Consider the following 21,593-nt stretch of genomic DNA (forward strand, 5'->3'; position numbering starts at 1 on the left):
GTATATCTGGTGACAAGGTAATTGACCTGGAAGGGCTCAAAGGTGACCACCTGATGTTAGCGTGCAGGAGGCTTTTGCTCAGCTGAAAACTTTTAGCTTTCAACTTCCAATCTGAGTGCAAGAGTAGGAGAGCTATTGAGTTAACTTGAGCAGTGCCGGCGGTAATATTTAATCTAGCCCATAATGTAGTCATAGTACATGCAGTATCTTTATATCTATTGGCCTTAATTTGGGCCAAAAAAGTTAAAGGGACATTAAGCACTAAATTCATTTAATAACCATAGTATTGAGGTTATTCCCCGCCTAACTCTAGTCTTAGGTGCTGTCATGTTGAAATCTGTCTTTCACTACATTCCAGTGCTGACCTGTTTGCTCATGTGTTGTAGCTCTTCTTCAGATATCTGCGGTGTAACCTGGGTTCCATAATGGCAGCACTCATGATTAAAGGGAGGGGCATGAAATGTATTTATTGCTTAACCCCTTAAGGACCAGCGACGTACCCTGTATGTCACTGGCCTTTTTTTGGGACTTAATTGTTTTATAGCGCGGTCTTGCCACCAGCGTTGAGACTGCTCTATTCCACAAAGCCTGCTGGAGGGAGGGAATTAATAGCGTGTTCTTTCTAGACTTGTGCTTTTATGTCCTGAAAAAACCCTTAACGACCAGTGACATACAGGGTACATTGTGGTCATTAAGGGGTTAATGTCCCTTTAACATATTTGATTAATGTAAAGGACGTACCGTTTCATTTATTCTTTAATCTTACATTCTTACTTGTTGCATTTCACAAGACCTCACATAATTCTGGTAATTATTTTACCAAAGCATCTTAGTGTCCAAAATCTTTGTCAGTGCACCGTATACAATTAACAAATAGTGCGCTCATATTACAGTTGTTAAGTATTGTGCTCGAATGCAATACAAAACAGTGCTGTAAAATGTAGTGCTTCTTGAGACCTGGACTAATTTATTATTGCCTACTAGTTTGTATAATAAAACACACAAACATGTTCTGAAATTAAAAGATTTAAAGGGATAGTAAAGTGAAAATTAACAAATAAATTGAATAGAGAATGAAATTCTAAACGTTCAAATGTATGTCTTTTAAATTTGCTTAGTTGTCTTGGTATACTTTGTTAAAGATGAATCCCAGGTGAGCCCAGGCACGTGCACATATCTTAAGCCACCTGGAAGCAGTTTTCTAACAATGTTTATAGCATTGTTATACATATTTGCAAACATTTCTGACATAAGATGCTAAAGACGTGCATGCTCTTGATCTCCTATCAGCCTACCTAGCTTTACTCCTCAACAAATGATACCAAAAGAACAAAGCTAATTTAATAATAGAAGTAGATTGGAAAGGTGTTTAAAACTGCATGCTCTATCAGAATCATGAAATTGTAATTTGGAGTTTAGTACCTTTAATTTATATTTACAATTAACGCTTATTATTAAGAAGGGTTTCTTGTTCCTGTTAGTGAGTTTCATTAACACTGATTTAGAAAGAATATGTAAGTTGACTAATCTTCAGTTTTTCTTCTGAATGGAACTGCCAACAAAAGTAAACTTGCTTTCCTCCAGAACCAACAATGTCATATTTTCAAAAATGTTTCTTTTCTTAGCTATAGAGTACATTATATAGTTTATTAACTGTAGCTGTTGGCACTGAAGTTAAATATAAACGTGTTCTTTGCCCCCAACAGATAATGACTGTTCGTATACTCAGTGTGCCCCTTATTGAGTGGGCAATCTAGCAGCATGAAATGGATTTCTAAAAGCCTGTGGAAGACTAGTGAGTCTGAAAACCTTGTTGAATTTTGACTTTCCTTCTCAGACTACATTATTTTCTAGGAGTCACCATGTCAGGTCACCAGGGGGGTAGTGTGCGCAGCATTCGGACATTTCAGTCCAGTGAGCAGTACCTGGATGCCATGAAGGAAGACTTGGCAGAATGGCTGAAAGAGTTATATGGTTTGGAGATTACAGTAGATGACTTTTTTGATGTCTTTGAGACTGGAACTGTACTCTGTCAGCATGCCAACTATGTGAGCGATGTGGCAAAGGAATTTGCAGCAGAATATCCTGCACTGGCACAAAAAATCCAACTGCCAAAATCAGGAGCCAAATATAACAGTTTAGCCCAACCAGGCACATTTCTTGCCCGAGATAATGTATCCAACTTCATTCGATGGTGCAGGAAGGAGATGGACATTAAAGGTGAGATTTTTCATTGTCTGCGACCAAATACATTTATCATTACTGTTGCATCAAAACATGGTGAGCAGCATGAGTAAGCACTGAATAACTTTTTGGTCATTCCTCAATGGGTTGAAATTAAATCAGTTAATTATAAACTTTTTTTGTTTTGATCTTATTGCTCAGCGGTCTCTTTACAGAGGTCTGACAAAAAAAGCTGATTGCTACAGAAGTTCAGCTTAAAGTAACTCTAGCATTAAAAATGCATTTCAAAATATTTGTAGAATATTACACTAGTAGATCATATTGATATTATTTTGGGCTATTTCTATTTCTAATGCCCCACTCCCATTGGAGCCAGCTATTTAGATAAATGCCTCTATTTATCAAAGGTCTTGCGGACCTGATCCAACAGTGCAGATCAGGTCCGCAAGACCTCGCTAAATGCGGAGAACAATACGCTCTCCACATTTAACATTGCACAAGCAGCTCACAAGAACTGCTGGTGCAACGCCGCCCCCTACGGACTCTCGGCCAATCGGCCGCCAGCAGGGGGGTGTCAATCAACCCGATCGTACTCGATCGGGTTGATTTCCGGCGATTCCTGTCCGCCTGCTCAGAGCAGGTGGACAGGGTTATGGAGCAGCGGTCTTTAGACCGCTGCTTCCTAACTTGTGTTTCTGTCGAGTCTTCAGACTCGCCAGAAACACGGCCCTTCAAGCTCCGTACAGTACTTGATAAATATGGGCCAAGGTCTCATAACAGAAAAATCTTTTGAAAAGAGGTGCGAGGACTTACCAGCTCTCAGAACAATAATAAAATAATGAGGACTCAATCATGGGTGTCCACAGTCCAGAGAAATAATGCCAGGTGGAAAACAATAAAAATACGCAAATTTCCAGATGTCATTTGAAACAGACCCCCAAAAGAATTCACCAGTGAGCATTGGATTACTGCAATTACACTTTATATAGTGAGACAATAAAAATATTTATATTGCAAAACAGCATACACTATTTGATTTATCACTTACATCTTTGCTTCTCTAAAGTATTTTGAGATTTGATTTCAGTATCAGCTTTCACTTCCGTCAGTGAGAGTCAATAAAATCACCACCTAGAGTTTTTCACATTCTCCCTAATATTACCAAGAAGATAGTTTGATACAGAGCATATAGACTTTTTTTATAGACACATATACTTCATAGGTGTGACTAACGGATTCATATGTAATTCCTAGTGGGCCCACAGACATTGTTGGATGTAACCTAATAAAAGCCTGTGTGATGGCTGAAACATTTCATAATGTTGTAAATCCACAGTATATATGAATTCCAGTAGTGCCACACTATCTTCTACTTTTGGATCAAGCTACCTACTTGTGCATCCTAATAGTTTTTTATGAGCTATAAAACTCACATATACACTCAAATACACTCAAACACGCCCACATGCTCATACTTACAAATGCACGCACACCCCTGACATGTTCCTTTTTGTTTAATATATTTCCTTATACTTTAATGAAAATAAGATTCCTATTATTATATTTTTATTATCTTTAAAGAATAACTTTTTTTTTATAAGAACATGGAAATATTTTTTAAATGTGTGTCATATAGTCAGAATAGATTACCTGTGTTGTCTTTCCAGAATTAGTAAAGTTATGAAGTTAACTGTTAATGAATGATGGAAAAGCATGCTGTTCTTGTTCTTGTGGCTATTCCTGGAATAGAAGATATAGACTAAGACTTTTAATTACAAAATGTGCTGGTCTGTAAATTGCTTGTAAATGGTTTGCGGGTTTAAAAACTCCTCTGCATGAGTTTGTGTTGTTTAATATATGGATTTTAACATTTTGTATATTTAAAAAAATAGTGTTTTTTAGTTTTGGGAGCCAACAGCTAAAAGAATGAACTGGAGATATTGGCCTAGATTCATAGATGTTTGTGAAATTGCCGTGGGTCCTCATTATGAAGGCAAAAACACAGTCAAAATTAATTGAGCATCACTTCACCTATACTTTTCAATGATTTGTTAGTGGGCATCACTGCAATTAGCATATATAGTTACATTACAGAGACAATACACAATACGACTGCAACCTGGGAAGGACACCCTTAAAGGGACAGTACACTGTAAAATTGTTTTTCCATAAATGTATTTTAAATGACTTGTTATACCAACTGCAGAGTATAAAATATTTGAGAAATTGCATTTTCGGGTTTATTTGTGTATCTGAAGTAGCTGGTTTTGTGCTTTGAAACCACAGCCTATTACAATGGGTTGAGCTTCAGGAAATATCAGATCTCATTATGTTATCACTTTTATGTACACAGACTTGCTTCCTTATCTTATATTTGTCTAGAACACCAAACCTCAATATATAGAGAGAACAATGGAAAATTATCATTTTATTACTTAACTATCATGCCCCCCACTGAGGGTGTAATCTCTTCTGCTGGCTGTGTTTACTTAGGCTTCTCAATAGCATATACGCCAGTATCAAAACTTTCAGTATAGGTTGGGAAACCACAAGCTAAATCAGCTATTTCCAATGCTGAAATAGGAGTAAAGGAGCCACTTTAATACACTCTAACAGGTAAAAAGGATCATTGGGAATAATTTAAAGGGGAGAAAGTTTTTGGGTGAACTGTCCCTTTAAGATATGTGGGGCCCTGGGCAAGACAAATTTGACGATCCCAGAACTCTTATTCCCCTCCCCCTGTATGCCATAACATCTGAAAATGCGGGGGCCCCGTGCCGGTGCCTCTTTCCACCCTGCCCAAAGGGCAGGCTTAACCATAACAGTTTACAAAATATGCTTGTAACACGGTTAATGTAAATGTAAAAGGGAAAAGTAAAGGCACTGAGTAGAAAGAAAGGTGTCTCAGAGGTCACACAGAATCAGTGAAGTGCTCACAATGGGCCTACTGGGGGCGTGGTTAGAATTTGGGACTAATGCCAAACCTGAGGTATTCATAAATGCTTTATTACCCATATGAACCAAATCACATTCCACTAATGCCTCACTATTTCAAAGTTAAAGGGACATTCTACACTAAAATTGTTATTGTTTAAAAAGTTAGATAATGCCTTTATTACCCCTTCCCCAGCTTTGTACAACCAACATTGATATATTAATATACTTTATAACATTTAAACCTCTAAATTTCTGCCTGTTTCTTAGCCACTATAGACAGCCTCTTATCACATGCTTGTGTATTTGCTTTTCAAAACAGGAGACTGCTAGTTTATGTGAGACATATAGATAACATTGTGTTCACACCCAAGGAGTTATTTCAGATTTAGCACAATACAGTACTTAATGCAAGTCAATAGATAATAACTATAAAGTCATGTGATCAGGGGGCTGTCAGAAGAGGCTTAGTTACAAGGTAATCACAGAGGTAAAAAGTATATTAATATAAATGGTTTGGTTTTGCAAAACTGGGGAATGGGTAATAAAGGGATTATCTATCTTTTAAAACAATAACAATTCTATTGTAGACTGTCCCTTTAAGTTATCTCAGTGTTTTTTTGTTTGTTTACTTATTTCAGTTTTTCTTTGCATATGTTAGGGTAGACTGTTTTAGAAAGGTGTTTATTTTCCATTGTATTAGTTTGTAACCTTTTAAGGACATTTAAGTGATTCCGGTAGGTATCCTTCACAGTGAAGCTCATTCTAAGCGTTGAGTTGAAAGGTTATGTGTTTGATGTTGCTCTATTGATTATAATGTAGAGCCATTTGCAGCTCTTGGATGTGATGATGGGCTGGTACAAATATCTTTAAATTTCTCAATTTTTGAGTTGTGATTTTGTTTAGAGTTTTTCCAGTGAGATATTAGTTTCACAAACATAATGCCCCTCATTATTTGTTGCGATTGCTTTGACAGTGTAGGCAAATCCATTTCAATGCTTTGCCATAGCAACAGGGCCATATTTACATACACACACTACTGTTGTACTTATTAATCATTTTATATGTGGATTTATTCCTTAACAATGAATACAAGGCTGTGCTTTGTCGTGGGGGTGTTGTAAAGTTCTATTATTTATATAAAGCTGAAATTGAAACCACTCGGCAGGTTCTTGGTCCATTAGATAGGTAAAATCCACAATGGGGCGAAATGCATGAAGGAGCTGGAACATTCTCTGTATTGGAAATAATGAAGTTTTGTAGTGACATGTTGGTCCGATGATGCTATTTTTGTAAAGTGAAGTTAAACCAAGTTTGCGCTGCTACTTCTGCGGGCAGTTGAATTTAAACTGAGCTATGACTATTTTTCTATTTTCATGAAGGGTTCAGAGTTTTGGAAGTTTCAATAGCAAATCATCACAGCTCTGACAGACTTTTTTCTATCCATTACTTGATAACATTATTTAGAGGGTGGTTTTGACTTTTAATGTTAATATTTAAGGCAATATAGGGCCATATTATTAGTGGAGCAGTATTTAAAGATCCCACTCAAGCACTAACTCTGCTAGAAGTAAGCTTTTTTTCTCGCGTTGGGTAGCACTCGTATAACAAGATGAAAGTAAATTGTTTTCGCTCACGCGCTAACCGATGCACGTAAAAAGCCAAACTTAGAATATTGCATGCGTGATAACATATTCCCCCATAGAAGTCAAAGGAGCTAAAAAAGTGTTAAAAACAAAACAAAACACCTTACTTCCAGGCTAACCTGATTGCATATTCTCAAGTGTGCTTATATTTCGCATTCCAATGTTCTTCACATAGCAGAATATGTTCTGTTTATTCATAAATACATTGGTTTCTGAAAACAATATAATGATGGGCTTTACCAAAAAGCTGTAATTTTGTTTCGTCTGTCCACAGCACATTCTCCCAAAAGGATTTTGGCTTCCTCAGGTAAGTTTTTGGTAAACTCCAATCTGGCTTTTTTATATTTCTGTGTCAGCTGTGGGGTCCTCCTGGGTCTCCTAACATAGCGTCCCTTTTCATTCAGATGGTGACGTATAGTGCGAGCTGACACATTTGTACCTTGTGCTTGAAGGCCAGCTTTAATTTGTCTAGAAGTTGATTGAGGTTCTTTATCCACCATTCGAACAATCCTTCGTTGAAATCTTTTGATCAATTTTTCTCTTTCGTCCACATCCAGGGAGATTAGCTACAGTGCCATGGGCTGTAAACTTCTTGACAATGTTGTGCACAGTAGACACAGGAACATTAGGATCTCTGGAAATGGAGTTGTAACCTTGAGATTGTCCATGCTTTTCCACAATTTTTGTTCTCAAATCCTCAGACAATTATTTGCTGCTCTTTCTCTTCTCCATGCTCAGTGTAGCACACAGAGACACACAACAAAAAGGTTGAGTCAAATTTTCACCATTTTAACTGGTTGCCAGTGGGATTTCTATATTGTCAGCACCTGTTAATTGATACAGGTTAGTTTAAGTACAAATTACAGGAGCATCACAAACTTGGAATGCAATTATTTCTTAAAATTTTGAGAAGATGGCAATAATTTTGTCCAGTCCATTTTTAGAAATGTGCGGGGAATGTGTCAGATTTGGCTTTTTTTTCTCCACTTCTTTGTGTCATACCAATACAAACAGAAGAAACAAACATGAGAATGCCTAAACATTTGTAATTGCAACAATTTTCTGTGCAAAGTGGTGCATTATCTGACAGAAATGCAGGGGTGCCAATATTTTTGTCCATGACTGTATGTCTATATATGTATTTTTGTGTATATTTGTCTGTAAATACATATATACTTATAAACATAAATATATATATATATATACACATGCATATACATCTTTAGACATGTATATGTCTGTATCTCTATGTTAAATCCCTTTGCCTGAGATAGTTTTATTATGAGTGTAACTGTACTTTGCAATGTATTTTTTATGTGTTTTGTGACAATTTGTTTTGCAAAATAGTTAACGAGAGCTCTGAGAATGCAGTAATCAGTCTAGCGTAAATTATGATTGCGTTCAAACTATCGCATTTTCTTTCAACATGTAATACAAGTGGTAAACGGCAACAGCTGCAATAAAACCCTTTTCTCTCCAATGTAACTGTCAATGTGCCACTTGTAATCTGGCCCATAATGGGTACAAAATAACGGCTAGATCCCGAATTCTGCATTAGCCTTAAAAAGCAGCGTTGAGAGGTCCCAATGCTGCTTTTTAATGCCCGCTGGTATTATGAGTCTGGCAGGTACAGGTGTACCGCTCACTTTTCTTCAGCGACTCGAGGCTACCGCAAATCCCCTTACGTCAATTGCGTATCCTATCTTTTTAATGGGATTTGCCTAACGCCGGTATTACGATCGCCTAAAAAAGTGAGCGGTAGACCCTCTCCTGGCAAGACTCCTACCACATTTGAAAGTCAGTATTTAAGAGTTTTATGGGCTAACGCCGGAATATAAAGCTCTTAACTAAAGTGCTAAAAAATACACTAACACCCATAAACTACCTATTAACCCCTAAACCGAGCCCCTCCCCCACATCGCAAACACTTAAATACATTTTTTAACCCCTAATCTGCCGACCGGACATCGCTGCCACCTACATTATACCTATGAACCCCTAATCTGCTGCCCCTAACATCGCCGACACCTACATTATATTTATTAACCCCTAATCTGCCGCCCCCAACGTCACCGCCACCTACCTACAATTATTAACCCCTAATCTGCCGACCGGACATCGCCGCCACTTTAATAAATGTATTAACCCCTAAACCGCCGCACTCCCGCCTCGCAAACACTAGTTACATTTTATTAACCCCTAATCTGCCGTCCCTAACATCGCCGAAACCTACCTACATTTATTAACCCCTAATCTGCCGACCCCAACGTCGCTGCTACTATATTAAATGTATTAAACCCTAAACCTAAGTCTAACCCTAACCTTAAGCCCCCCTAACTTAAATATAATTTAAATAAATATAAATAAAATTACTATTATTAACTACATTATTCCTATTTAAAACTAAATACTTACCTATAAAATAAACCATAAGATAGCTACAATATAACTAATAGTTACATTATAGCTATTTTAGGATGTATTTTTATTTTACAGGCAACTTTGTATTTATTTTAACTAGGTACAATAGTTATTAAATAGTTATTAACTATTTAATAACTACCTAGCTAAAATAAATACAAATTGACCTGTAAAATAAACCCTAACCTAAGTTACAATTACACCTAACACTACTCTATAATTAAATTAATTACCTAAACTACCTACAATTAATTACAATTAAATTAAATAAACTAAAGTACGGAAAAAAACCACTAAATTACAGAATTTTTTTTTTTTTACAAATTTTAAAACTAATTACACCTAATCTAATCCCCCTAATAAAATAAAAAAGCCCCACAAAATAAAAAAATTTCCCTACCCTATACTAAATTACAAATAACCCTTAAAAGGGCCTTTTGCGGGGCATTGCCCCAAAGTAATCAGCTCTTTTACCTGTAAAAAAATACAATACCCCCCAACATTACAACCCACACACCCCTACTCTAAAATTCACCCAACCCCCCCTTAAAAAAACCTAACACTAACCCCCTGAAGATCACCCTACCTTGAGTCGTCTTCACCCTGCCGGGCACAAGTGAACCTCCAGAGGGGCAGAAGTCTTCATCCGATCGGGGCAGAAGAGGTCCTCCAGACGGCAGAAGTCTTCATCCAGGCGGCATCTTCTATCTTCATCCTTCCTGAGCGGGTCCATCTTCAATCCAGCCGACGCGGAGCATCCTCTTCAAACGAAGTCCTAACGAAGAATGAAGGTTCCTTTAAATGACGTCATCCAAGATGGCGTCCCTTGAATTCAGATTGGCTGATAGAATCCTATCAGCCAATCGGAATTAAGGTAGGAAAAAAAATCCTAGATTAGGGGTTAATAATTGTAGGTAGGTGGTGGCGACGTTGGGGGCGGCAGATTAGGGGTTAATAAATATAATGTAGGTGTTGGCGATGTTAGGGGCAGCAGATTAGGGGTTCATAGGTATAATGTAGGTGACGGCGGTGTCCGGAGCGGCAGATTAGGGGTTAATAGTATAATGCAGGTGGTGACGATGTTGGGGGCGGCAGATTAGGGGTAAATAAGTATAAGATTAGGGGTGTTTAGACTCGGGGTTCATATTAGGGTGTTAGGTGTAGACATATTTTTTATTTTCCTATCGAAAACAATGGGGCTGCGTTAGAAGCTGAACGCTGCTCAGCCCCATAAAGCAACGCTGGTATCGAGGTGAGATGTGGAGCTAAATTTTGCTCTCCGCTCACTTTTCTGAACAACATGTCTCACTTTTCTGAGGCTAACGCAGCCATTCAGAAAACTCGTAATAACAGCGTTGTTTTAAGTGAGCGGTGAAAAAAAAAAGGCTCGTTAGCACCGCACGGCTCTACCGACAAAACTTGTCATCTAGTCGTAAATGTTTGTTTCTTTATAATCAGTTATACATTGCTATACACACTTCTATTTGTTCAAATACAATTGTTTTTAGATTTTGACAGTGTTTCAGTCTGAGACCCTCTATTCTGGCTCTCAATGAGGTCCAGGTAGACTCGACTGGAATCTTCTTTAAGGAGATCAAACACATGCAACATTTTTAGTGAACATATACTTGATGTATGGCTTGAGTAAGGTTACATGTATGTACATCTGAATTGTTAGATGTATTTGATTCAGTTTTGATGCCCATAAATATAGGGGCTCTTTTAAAACATGCAGTTAGATTCTAATGTGGAACTGTACTCTTTCAAGGTTTGTGCATCAAACCTTTATCCTTTTGTGTTCTTCATTTGTATGTTGAGCCATACATGACTGGAGATTATTTGTCAGAAATATGATTTACCTTTAAGGATAGTGGTGGTATAAGCAAGCTACTTGGAGGTTGCACCTCTATGCAGCTAATGACTATCTATCTATCTATCTATCTATCTATCTATCTATCTATCTATCTATCTATCTTTCTATCTGTCTGTCTGTCTGTCTGTCTGTCGGGGATAGTGACTCTATAGCTTATCACCCTACTGAAGAACAGCTGTCTTAGTCTTACATTACAAAAAAGTCATCTTTTTTCTTTTTTTTAATGAAGTCATTTATTAGATAAATTTAAATACACTTGTAATCTATTACCAGTTAGAAACAAAATATTTTTTTCTATTTATTTACAAACCATATGTTAAGTAAAATGCATTTGTCTTAATGTTTATTAAACAGCAAACTTAGCATTATATTCATCACTTTTTTGTTCTTTCCTTGACATTAGATGTTGTAATGTTTGAGACAGAGGATCTGGTACTGCGTAAAAATGAAAAGAATTTTGTCTTGTGTCTGCTTGAGCTTGCCCGTCGGGCCTCTCGCTTTGGCGTGAGTGCTCCCATGCTAATACAGATGGAAGAACAGATAGAAGAGGAGATCCGAGAGGAGCTAGACTTGCCTCCAGAGGAAATCCCACTTCCCAAACCCCAAAGAAAACCTTGTAACTTTAAGAACCTAGATCAAATGGTAAGTTGTTCTATATAAATATATACTAAATGTTATGTCTCATTGGTTGGATATTTATAATATTACTTCTAGCTATGGTGTATTGGAATTTTTTTTAAAGATAATAATTGCATAATATTAGTCCTGAGGCAATTGATTATTTCTACCTATATATGTGGTTATTGTTCTTTCTAACTATATTTATGTATTGCATATCATATAAAAAAGATTAGAGGCAGGTGTCTGAGGAGTTATTTGAAGTTCATATTGTGAATATATTATGACATTCTCCAAGAGGTGGGGTGGTAGTCAATTTGCAAGATAAAAAGGATGAGTAACTCATGGCAGTATTAATGAACTTCCAATTATGTGCACCATTATTTTGTCCCTAAGCTTACTGTAACTTTATAATTAACAATTTGGCTATATATTGGTAAATTAGCTGGTAAGTAAATTTATTTGAATCGTTTTTGAGTTATTAAAATAGCAGGATAAGGAACTTTCCAATGTTGATTTGTTTGGCAAGGAAATACAACCTGAAGGCCTTTTGAATAAATCAATTAAATCTGTGTAGTAATTCTGCAGGTATTAAAATCCATTGAAGAAACATAACCATATTTGTGTGCATTCACACTCAGAAGAAATAAAATCACATTCATATTAGAGTGTTTCTATTCAACAATTCCATATTGTTGTGACAGGTTTAAATTTGCTTTATGTCATGGTTTAAGCATAAACAATCTTCTGGGAAGATTGTTTTCATATATATCTTGTTTTTGAATAAATTGCACCTGGGCAATAGGCCAAAACAGCTGGTTTATTTAAGGTTTCACAGAAATGGAGAAAATACAGAAATGTAAATTCCTGTTGGTAATAGGATGTGAAATAGAGGGTTTTATACATTACAATCTGTAATGTCAGTCCTTACATAGTGGTTGTAGACATACATGCTATTTCCAAACCATTATAGTATAATACACATAGACATATCTGTATCAGGATTGTATATATGAGGCTAGTACAATAACCCGGTACAATGTAAAGGAATAATATCAAGCAAACAATGTTAAAATATGAGAACGATAACCAACACGTAAAATGTACATAAAAGAATAGCATCATCTGTCATATAATTATGGTTTTTTTTTTATAATTTAGCAAATATTCCCTACATTACTCAGAAGGTCACTCATGAACTTGACTAGGCTGATGGTGTAAAGGATAGGGAAACTAGAGTTTGGAATGGTCACTCTCGGACCTTAATGCATATAGGAAGAAATCATGTGCTAATATGATATAGGAATAATATATACTCCAATGTAGGCTAATATAAAATTATAATATAAGATTTTATGGCAGTAATAGTGAAAATTAAGGGTTTTGGGTAGGTCTTAGGGAATGGTAAAGTTTAAAACATGGGAGGTAGTACTTTTTGAAACCCATAGTCTAACGTAAGCAGAGGTCTCTGTTTTCTATGCATTTCAAACAAAAAACCTAATATTAACTTAGAAACATTTCAGTTACTTATTGAGATACTTTTCAAGCACCACTATAATGTAATTTTAAGAAAAGCAATTGGAAAAAGGTTTACATTATGTAAAATGTAACAGGTAGTGAGGATATGAGGGGAACTGGTATTATGGGATAGGTTGGAAGCAATGGATTGTTCTAGAATAGACAGCAGGTAATATTGTAATGTGTTTATATTATAGATCTCCACCTTATCAGATATACTCACTATATCGTCATTATCAATAACATAAAGCTCTATATAGAAAAAATGTAAACCCAAGTGCCCACGTATTTATGCGTATATGTATATATACGTACATGGATGCTAAGTTTAGATGTCTCAGCTATTATGGGGATTTGCCAACTAGATATGTTATGTATCTGTGATTATAAGTTCAAAAGTGGATATACAGAAATATTGCTGGGCACACTTTCACTGATCTATTGTAGGTACAAACTCACAAAAGATCTTTGAGCTAGGGTGCACCCTACAATAATCCCCATCTATCCCACTCCAGTGGTAACGATCTGGAGCTGAGCCTGCAAGTTAATGTACGTGGAGGTACTGTAGAGGAAAAACCCTGAGATTGATTGATGAGTAAAAGTTATAAATTGGGGACAAAAAGGATATACCCCTCCTTTCCCCGGACAGGTTTAATATAGTCTGGAGGCAATATATATATATGTGTCCCTGGATCCAGAGAGTAGCAGGCACTGAGCCTCTGAATGGAAGAGCAGTCTCACTTTGTCCGATTAAGCTGAAAGTCTCTTCCCTGGCCTCCACATGATAACTTAGGATGTCCGTAGGGGTATCGTGCTTACAAGGAGAAGTAATGGAAAATTTCATGTCACTTTCCCTTGGATGCTCCATCTCAGGATGATCAACAATTCACCTCTGCTGATCGGCTGCATCTGCCGGAGCAAGCGGAAGTCCAAAGTTACCCCTAAAGTCGCTGGCTTGTGGTGATGGCAATTGTGCAACATTCTGTGATGGGGTCTACATAGGGGACTCACCCTGGTGCTTTCTCTTCTTGTGCTCAGTACATCAGACTCAAGTGCCGACACTGCTATTTCTGATCTCGGAGGGGGTTGATAAGGCATGTCATCCCCAGTCCTCAGGAATGAAAGTAAGTCGGCCATCTTGTTGAATAACTTTGTCTCAAGGTCCTCCAACATAATTTGGACAGTGTAGTAATAGTCTTCCATTAGTAGAACAGGAGGCGGTTAGCTAAAAGTTATGTAATAGCTTGAGTAGTACTTGATGAGGGTTTATTACTGCAGTATGATGTTGACTGCTATACCCCAGGTTTGGGTGGGATGGGATGTTGAAAGATGAAATTTAGGCCGCTGCCAAAGTCTTCAACAGTCCGGGATACAGCTTTCACACAGGGTTACTTGCACAATATTGACACCAAACAGTGCGATAGGTGCTGCCGAAGCTTATACTTTATGTATAGGTTAGCGATGCCACTTCTATAGTAGAATAATTGTCAGATTATTTAGGTGAAGTGAGGAGCTCCTAATATGGCCACTGCCCGGACACACACCCTTCTTTGCTTATTTTAAGAATCATCTATCATTGACCTAGACATTCAAGAATTCTTAGGCCAGGAAGTGTAGTTAAAGAATCCAACTTTAATTTTAACTCAAATGCACAAAAGCTGGGAATCTCCTGGATTAACATGCTAACATAATGGAAATCTTGAAATTAAAGGGACATTAAACACTTTGAGATGGTAATATAAAATGATAAATTGTACATATATAAAAAACCTCTGCAATATACTTGCATTATTTTGTCCCCTTTTTCTGTAATTCCATTCTGAAATTGTTAGCTTTTCAGCTCCCGTTAGAAATGGAAGTGCAGAACACTGTTATATTCCACACAGTCATTGGCTGCACACTCTAGTGACCTGTTTATAACTGTCCCTAATTGGCCACAGCAGAGAAAGTAAGCTAAGTTACAACATTGCTGCTCCCATTGTTTTATAGGAACTAAAGGATTTACACTTACTTTGTCAATATTTAAGCAGCTAAGGAAACTTTAAAAATGTCCTCTACATGTCATTCTCAGACTGATTTTTTCTTTGAAAGCATCATTTTATCTAGTATTTATTTAGGGCCAGATAACAGGTGGAGCGCTAAATATTGCTTTCATGAAAGCGATATTTGCGCTCCATTGTATAATACCAGCGCACGTTAATGTGCGCTGGTATGACATGTTGTCAGCAATGCGAACGCGAGCTTTCATTTGCATTGTTGGGAAGCATTGCTTTCATGAGATCGCATTTTTATAGGCTCCAATCTGAACCTTGTTTTGATGTTGTCAGACACTCCGTTCCCGCTAACTTTAGCCCCAAAATACTGTTTAGTGCAGTTGTTTTATTAAAAAATAAAGATGCTGCTATCTTTATTTTTTAATAAAATAAACTACACTGTATTTTGGGGGCATTTGGGGTGCATTTATAAAACTGATCTCTGGTTAATTTTAAGCCCTAAGCACTTGTAATGTCTGATTAATTATCGCTCGCCCGCAAACGCAATAATTTAGCGTTCCACTTGTAATCTAGCCCTTAGTGTTGAATGTCCCTTTAAAGCTTGCGTGGGCATGTTATATATATGACAATGGTAAGTGAAAGTCAACAGTAGAGACAATCCCTTTCCAAGGCCCTTTTTATTTAATAAAACCTAAATGATGGATAATAATTTGTAATTTTAACTGTTGATAAGGAATACATTAATAAATTACATTTATATGCAATATAATTTAAAAATAATGATTTTAAATGGATCTACCAGTGTGAACAGAATTAAATAATCCTTCTATTTATGGTACTTAAGCAAACAAATAATTCAATAATAATATAATAACAAAATAATTGGATTTATGTGAACTTTATTTAACAAGCTGATAAAAATGTATTATAATAATAATAATAATAATAATAATAATAATAATAATAATAATTCAGTCCGGACATATTATGTATCTAGGCTAGGGAAACTATACCAGTATAATCAGTATTAATTAGACATGTTTTTCTCAAAACACTAATAAAAAATTAAAACTAATTTTATATTTTTTGTTCTGAAGGTTTTTTTGTTACAACTTAATTAAAAATATTCAAAAGTAATATAGCTTGACTTAAAATATATAAATATTTTCAATACCCAAAAAACACTTGGGTAAATGTTAGTTTTTGAATTACCATGTTAATATTTATTCAGTTTTTGAAAGATTTTTTTTCTAACTTTTAAATTAGTTATCACAGCAATTATGTGATATTCACTCATATTGGATTGAATTGATGATGTATGTGATGTTATGTCTATTAGTGTAAAAATATTGTTGGAATTTACTTGATTTTAAACATTTGAATGAGAACTTTGCCTATTAATTTCCTGACTTTATTTGAAATATTTGTAAAATATTTTTAACGCATAAGTATTGTAACCAGAAGGTCACATCTGATTAATTCTGCTATCTTATACTTTCATATGATTATGATATACATGGTATATGAGATCATCCAGTATAAATAAAAAGTTATCCCCAAACTTTCAAATGTTTTAGTACTTTATGTTGGCCATAATATCAAAGCACACATGCTAACCTCATGTCACACCTTGGAGACTTTATATTTTAAGGTAGGATTTTGGAGGTTCCAGGTTTTATTGAGAAAAATTGGTACATAAATAGAGGAGGGACAGTGAGGCACAGTTCTCAAACAAATGGGTAGTTTTTCTTATACCCTACCAAATTAACACATTCATGTAAATATCACATATCCTTTGAATACATATTTGTTTTGTGTGTATTATTTAATCTCTCTCTCTCTCTCTCTCTCTCTCTCTCTCTCTCTCTCTCTCTCTCTCTCTCTCTCTCTCACTTATATAATATACAGCTTATTACATATACTTATACACCTTTATTTTAGGCTACCATCAGGATGATGAAGGCTGTATCACTCATATTATTATAATCTGTGGAATGAGTCTAGCAATAGAGTCTTTGGTTAGCTGCTTTCTTATAGAAATAAAGGCATTTTTTCTGAATGAGTTGTTTGCAGACAAATAATTACATTATTTTATACAGAAATAGATCATGCTCGTTTAAAATAAACACTTGACTGGAAGTTACGCACTAAAGTTGATGAATCGCTACCATGTCTCTTTAATGTATAATACTTAGATTCTGGCCTCCATTACTATAGAAAAAAAATATGTTTATATTTTACCTACTATTAAAGGGACAGTCTAGTCAAAATTAAACTTTCATGATTCAGATAGGGCATACAATTTTAAACAACTTTCCAATTTACTTTTATCATCAAATTTGCTTTGTTCTCTTGGTATTCTTTGTTGAAAGCTAAAGCTAGGTAGGCTCTAAGCCCTTGAAGGCCGCCTCTTATCTCTTATACATTTTGACAGTTTTTTCACAGCTAGACAGTGCTACTTCATGTGTGCCATATAGATAACACTTCTGTGGAGTGATTTATGAGTCAGCACTGATTGGCTAAAATACAAGTCTGTCAAAATAACTGAAATTAGGGTACAGTCTGCAGAGGCTTAGATACAAGGTAATCACAGAGGTTAAAAGTGTATTAATATAACCATGTGGCTGTGAAAAACTGGGGAATGGGTAAAAAAGGAATTATCTATCTTTTTAAACATTAAAAATTCTGGAGTAGACTGCCCCTTTAAGTGTCATTCTCTTTATATATGTAATGGTGGTATGCAAAAACAGAATGATAGACTAATGTTATAAAAAACAAAGCCTAAGGCTACCTGAGATGTTGAAGAATTATTAGAGTAATCCTAGCTGAGTTAAGCAGTGTGCATGTATCTTTAGCCAGGGCAGCACACTGTTTGCAACAATGTTTATAGAAATGTTATACATAGTCACAAACAGAGCTGCCATACACCTAGATTACGAGTTATAAGCGCTATAGGGAAATTAACGAACGCAACAAAAGTATTTAACCCCCTATAGCGCAACCATTACAAAAAAAAAAAAAAAAAAAAAAGGCTTGTGCTTGCGATATGGCTGCATTGAGCTCCATACCGCACACAATCCAAGAGCTGATTTGATGTGCTTGTGCACGCTTTCCCCATAGACATCATCAGGGAGAGCAGGTCAGAAAAAAGCCTAACACCTGCGATCGCAGAATGAAAAGCTCCGTAACGCAGCCCCATTGATGTCTATGGGGAAAAATAAAGTTATGTTTAAACCTAACACCCTAACATAAACCCAGAGTCTAAACACCCCTAATCTGCCGTTCCCAACATCGCCGCCACTATACTAAAGTTATTAACCCCTATTCCCCTGCACCCCAACATCGTCCACACTATAATAAATCTATTAACCCCTATTCTGCCATTCCCCGACATCGCCAGCACTAAATAAAGTTATTAACCCCTAAACCTCTGGCATCCCACATCACTGCCACTAAATAAACCTATTAACCGATAAACCGCCTGCCCCCCCCACCGCAACAACCTAAATTAAACTATATATTTACCCCTAAACCTAACCCTAACATAACCCTAACCCTAACCGTAACCCCTAACTTTAACATAATTAAAATAGACCTAAATTAAACTTACAATTATTAACTAATTAATTCCTATTTAAAACTAAATACTTACCTGTGAAATAAAACCTAAACTAGCTACAATAAAACTAATAGTTATATTGTAGCTAGCTTAGGTTTTATTTTTATTTCACAGGTAAGTTTGTATTTATTTTAACTAGGTAGACTAGTTAGTAAATAGTTATTAACTATTTACTAACTACCTAGTTAAAATAAATACAAACTTACCTGTGAAATAAAACCTAACCTGCCTTACACTAAAACCTAACATTACAAAAAATAAAAAACACTAAAATTACTAAAAATAAAAAAAACTAACATTACAAAAAATAACAAATTAAATTATACAAAACAATAAAAATTATTCCTATTCTAATACCCTTTAAAAAACACCCCAAAATAAAAAAGCCTAATCTAGAATAAACTACCAATGGCCCTAAAGTTAACAGCTCTTTTGCTACAAAACAAAACAAACACCCTCTAACATTATACAAACCCCCACCCCCAAATCCACAAAATAAAAATAAAGTAAAACCTAATCTACCCATTTCCCTGAAAAGGGCATTTGTATGGGCATTGCCCTTAAAAGGGCATTTAGCTCTTTTTCCTGCTCTTAAAAGGGCATTCAGCTCTTTTATGAAATGCCCAAGCCCTAATCTAAAAATAAAAACCTACCCCAAAACGAAAAAAATACATTAGACAAAATAACAAATTATCAAAAATAATAAAAAATATTCCTATCTTAATACCCATTAAAAAAAAAAAACACCCCAAAATAAAAAACCTAATCTAGAATAAACTACAAATAGCCCTTAAAAGGGCCTTTTGTAGGGCATTGCCCTAAGTTAAACAGCTCTTTTACCTGAAAAAACAAAGACCCACTAACATTACAAACCCCCAAAACCTAAAAATACCTAACCTAACCATTGCCCTGAAAAGGGCATTTAGCTCTTTTGCTTTGCCCTGAAAAGGGCATTTAGCTCGTTTTTTTACAAAAAGCCCATACCCTAAATTAAAAAAAAAACACAGAAAAAAAAACCTTAAAAAAACCAACCCCCGAAGATCCACTTACAGTCTTTGAAGGTCTGCTTGAACGATCTTCATCCAGGCGAAGAAGTCCTCATCCATGCGGCGAGAAGTTTTCATCCAACGGCCTCTTCTATCTTCATCCAGGTGGCGAAGTCCTAATCCAGATGGCAAGAAGTCTTCATCCAGGTGGCATCTTCTATCTTCATCCCAGCAAGGCGGAGCAGGTCCATCCTGAAGACATTTGGCGCAGAGCATCCTCTTCATACGGTCTTCAATGCAAGGTACGTTATTCAAGATCCTCTTCAATGCAAGGTACGCTATTAAAGATGGCGTCCCTTGCATTCATATTGGCTGATTTAATTTTGGAAATTCAAATCAGCCAATAGGATGAGAGCTGCTGAAATCCTATTGGCTTTTCAAATCAGCCAATAGAATGAGAGCTAATGACATTCTATTGGCTGATTTGAACAACCAATAGAATTTCAGAAGCTCTCATCCTATTGGCTGTTTTGAACAACCAATAGGATTTCAGTAGCTCTCATCCTATTGGCTGATTTGAATTTCCAAAATCAAATCAGCCAATAGGAATGCAAGGGACACCATCTTGAATCACATACCTTGCATTGAAGATTCAGTGTACGGTGGCTACCGTATGAAGAGAAAGCTCCGCGCCGGATGTCTTCAGGATGGACCTGCTCCGTTCCGCCGGGATGAAGATAGAAGATGCCGCCTGGATGAAGATAGTAGAGGCCACCTGGATGACGACTTCTCGCTGCCTGGATGAGGAATTCGCCACCTGGATGAAGATAGAAGAGGCCGCTTGGATGAAGACTTCTTGCCGCCTGGATGAGGACTTTGCCGCCTGGATGAAGATAGAGGCTTCTTGGAGGAAGACCTCTTGCCGCCTGGATGAGGACTTTGCTGTTTGAATGAAGATCGTTCAAGCTGGACTTCAAAAACTGTAAGTGGATCTTCGGGGGTTAGTGATAGGTTTTTTTAACCCCTTAAGGACCACAACACTTTTCCATTTTCTGTCCGTTTGGGACCAAGGCTATTTTTACATTTCTGCAGCGTTTGTGTTTAGCTGTAATTTTCCTCTTACTCATTTACTGTACCCACACATATTATATACCGTTTTTCTCGCCATTAAATGGACTTTCTAAAGATACCATTATTTTCATCATATCTTATAATTTACTATAAAAAAATATATAAAATATGAGGAAAAAATGGAAAAAAACACACTTTTTCTAACTTTGACCCCCAAAATCTGTTACACATCTACAACCACCAAAAAACACCCATGCTAAATAGTTTCTAAATTTTGTCCTGAGTTTAGAAATACCCAATGTTTACATGTGCTTTGCTTTTTTTGCAAGTTATAGGGCCATAAATACAAGTAGCACTTTGCTATTTCCAAACCACTTTTTTTCAAAATTAGCGCTAGTTACATTGGGACATTGATATCTTTCAGGAATCCCTGAATATCCCTTGACATGCATATATTTTTTTTTAGAAGACATCCCAAAGTATTGATCTAGGCCCATTTTGGTATATTTCATGCCACCATTTCACTACCAAATGCGATCAAATAAAAAAAATTGTTAACTTTTTCACAAATTGTTTCACAAACTTTAGGTTTCTCACTGAAATTATTTACAAACAACTTGTGCAATTATGGCACAAATGGTTGTAAATGCTTCTCTGGGATCCCCTTTGTTCAGAAATTGCAGACATATATGGCTTTGGCATTGCTTTTTGGTATTTAGAAGGCCGCAA

At 36.2% G+C, this 21,593-nt stretch overlaps 1 protein-coding gene across 1 annotated transcript in view; it reads left to right on the forward strand.

The window, feature by feature from the left end:
- Positions 1 to 1,862: 1,862 nt before the first annotated feature.
- The window catches only part of GAS2L2 (growth arrest specific 2 like 2), an 85,037-nt gene continuing 65,306 nt past the window's right edge, over positions 1,863 to 21,593 (forward strand). Inside the window, exons 1-2 of the mRNA XM_053705414.1 lie at positions 1,863 to 2,220; positions 11,462 to 11,700. Of these exons, the coding sequence (XP_053561389.1) occupies positions 1,863 to 2,220; positions 11,462 to 11,700 (597 nt within the window). The remainder of the gene's footprint in view (positions 2,221 to 11,461; positions 11,701 to 21,593) is intronic.

Source organism: Bombina bombina, chromosome 3, assembly GCF_027579735.1.
Source record: "Bombina bombina isolate aBomBom1 chromosome 3, aBomBom1.pri, whole genome shotgun sequence".
NCBI lineage: Eukaryota > Metazoa > Chordata > Amphibia > Anura > Bombinatoridae > Bombina > Bombina bombina.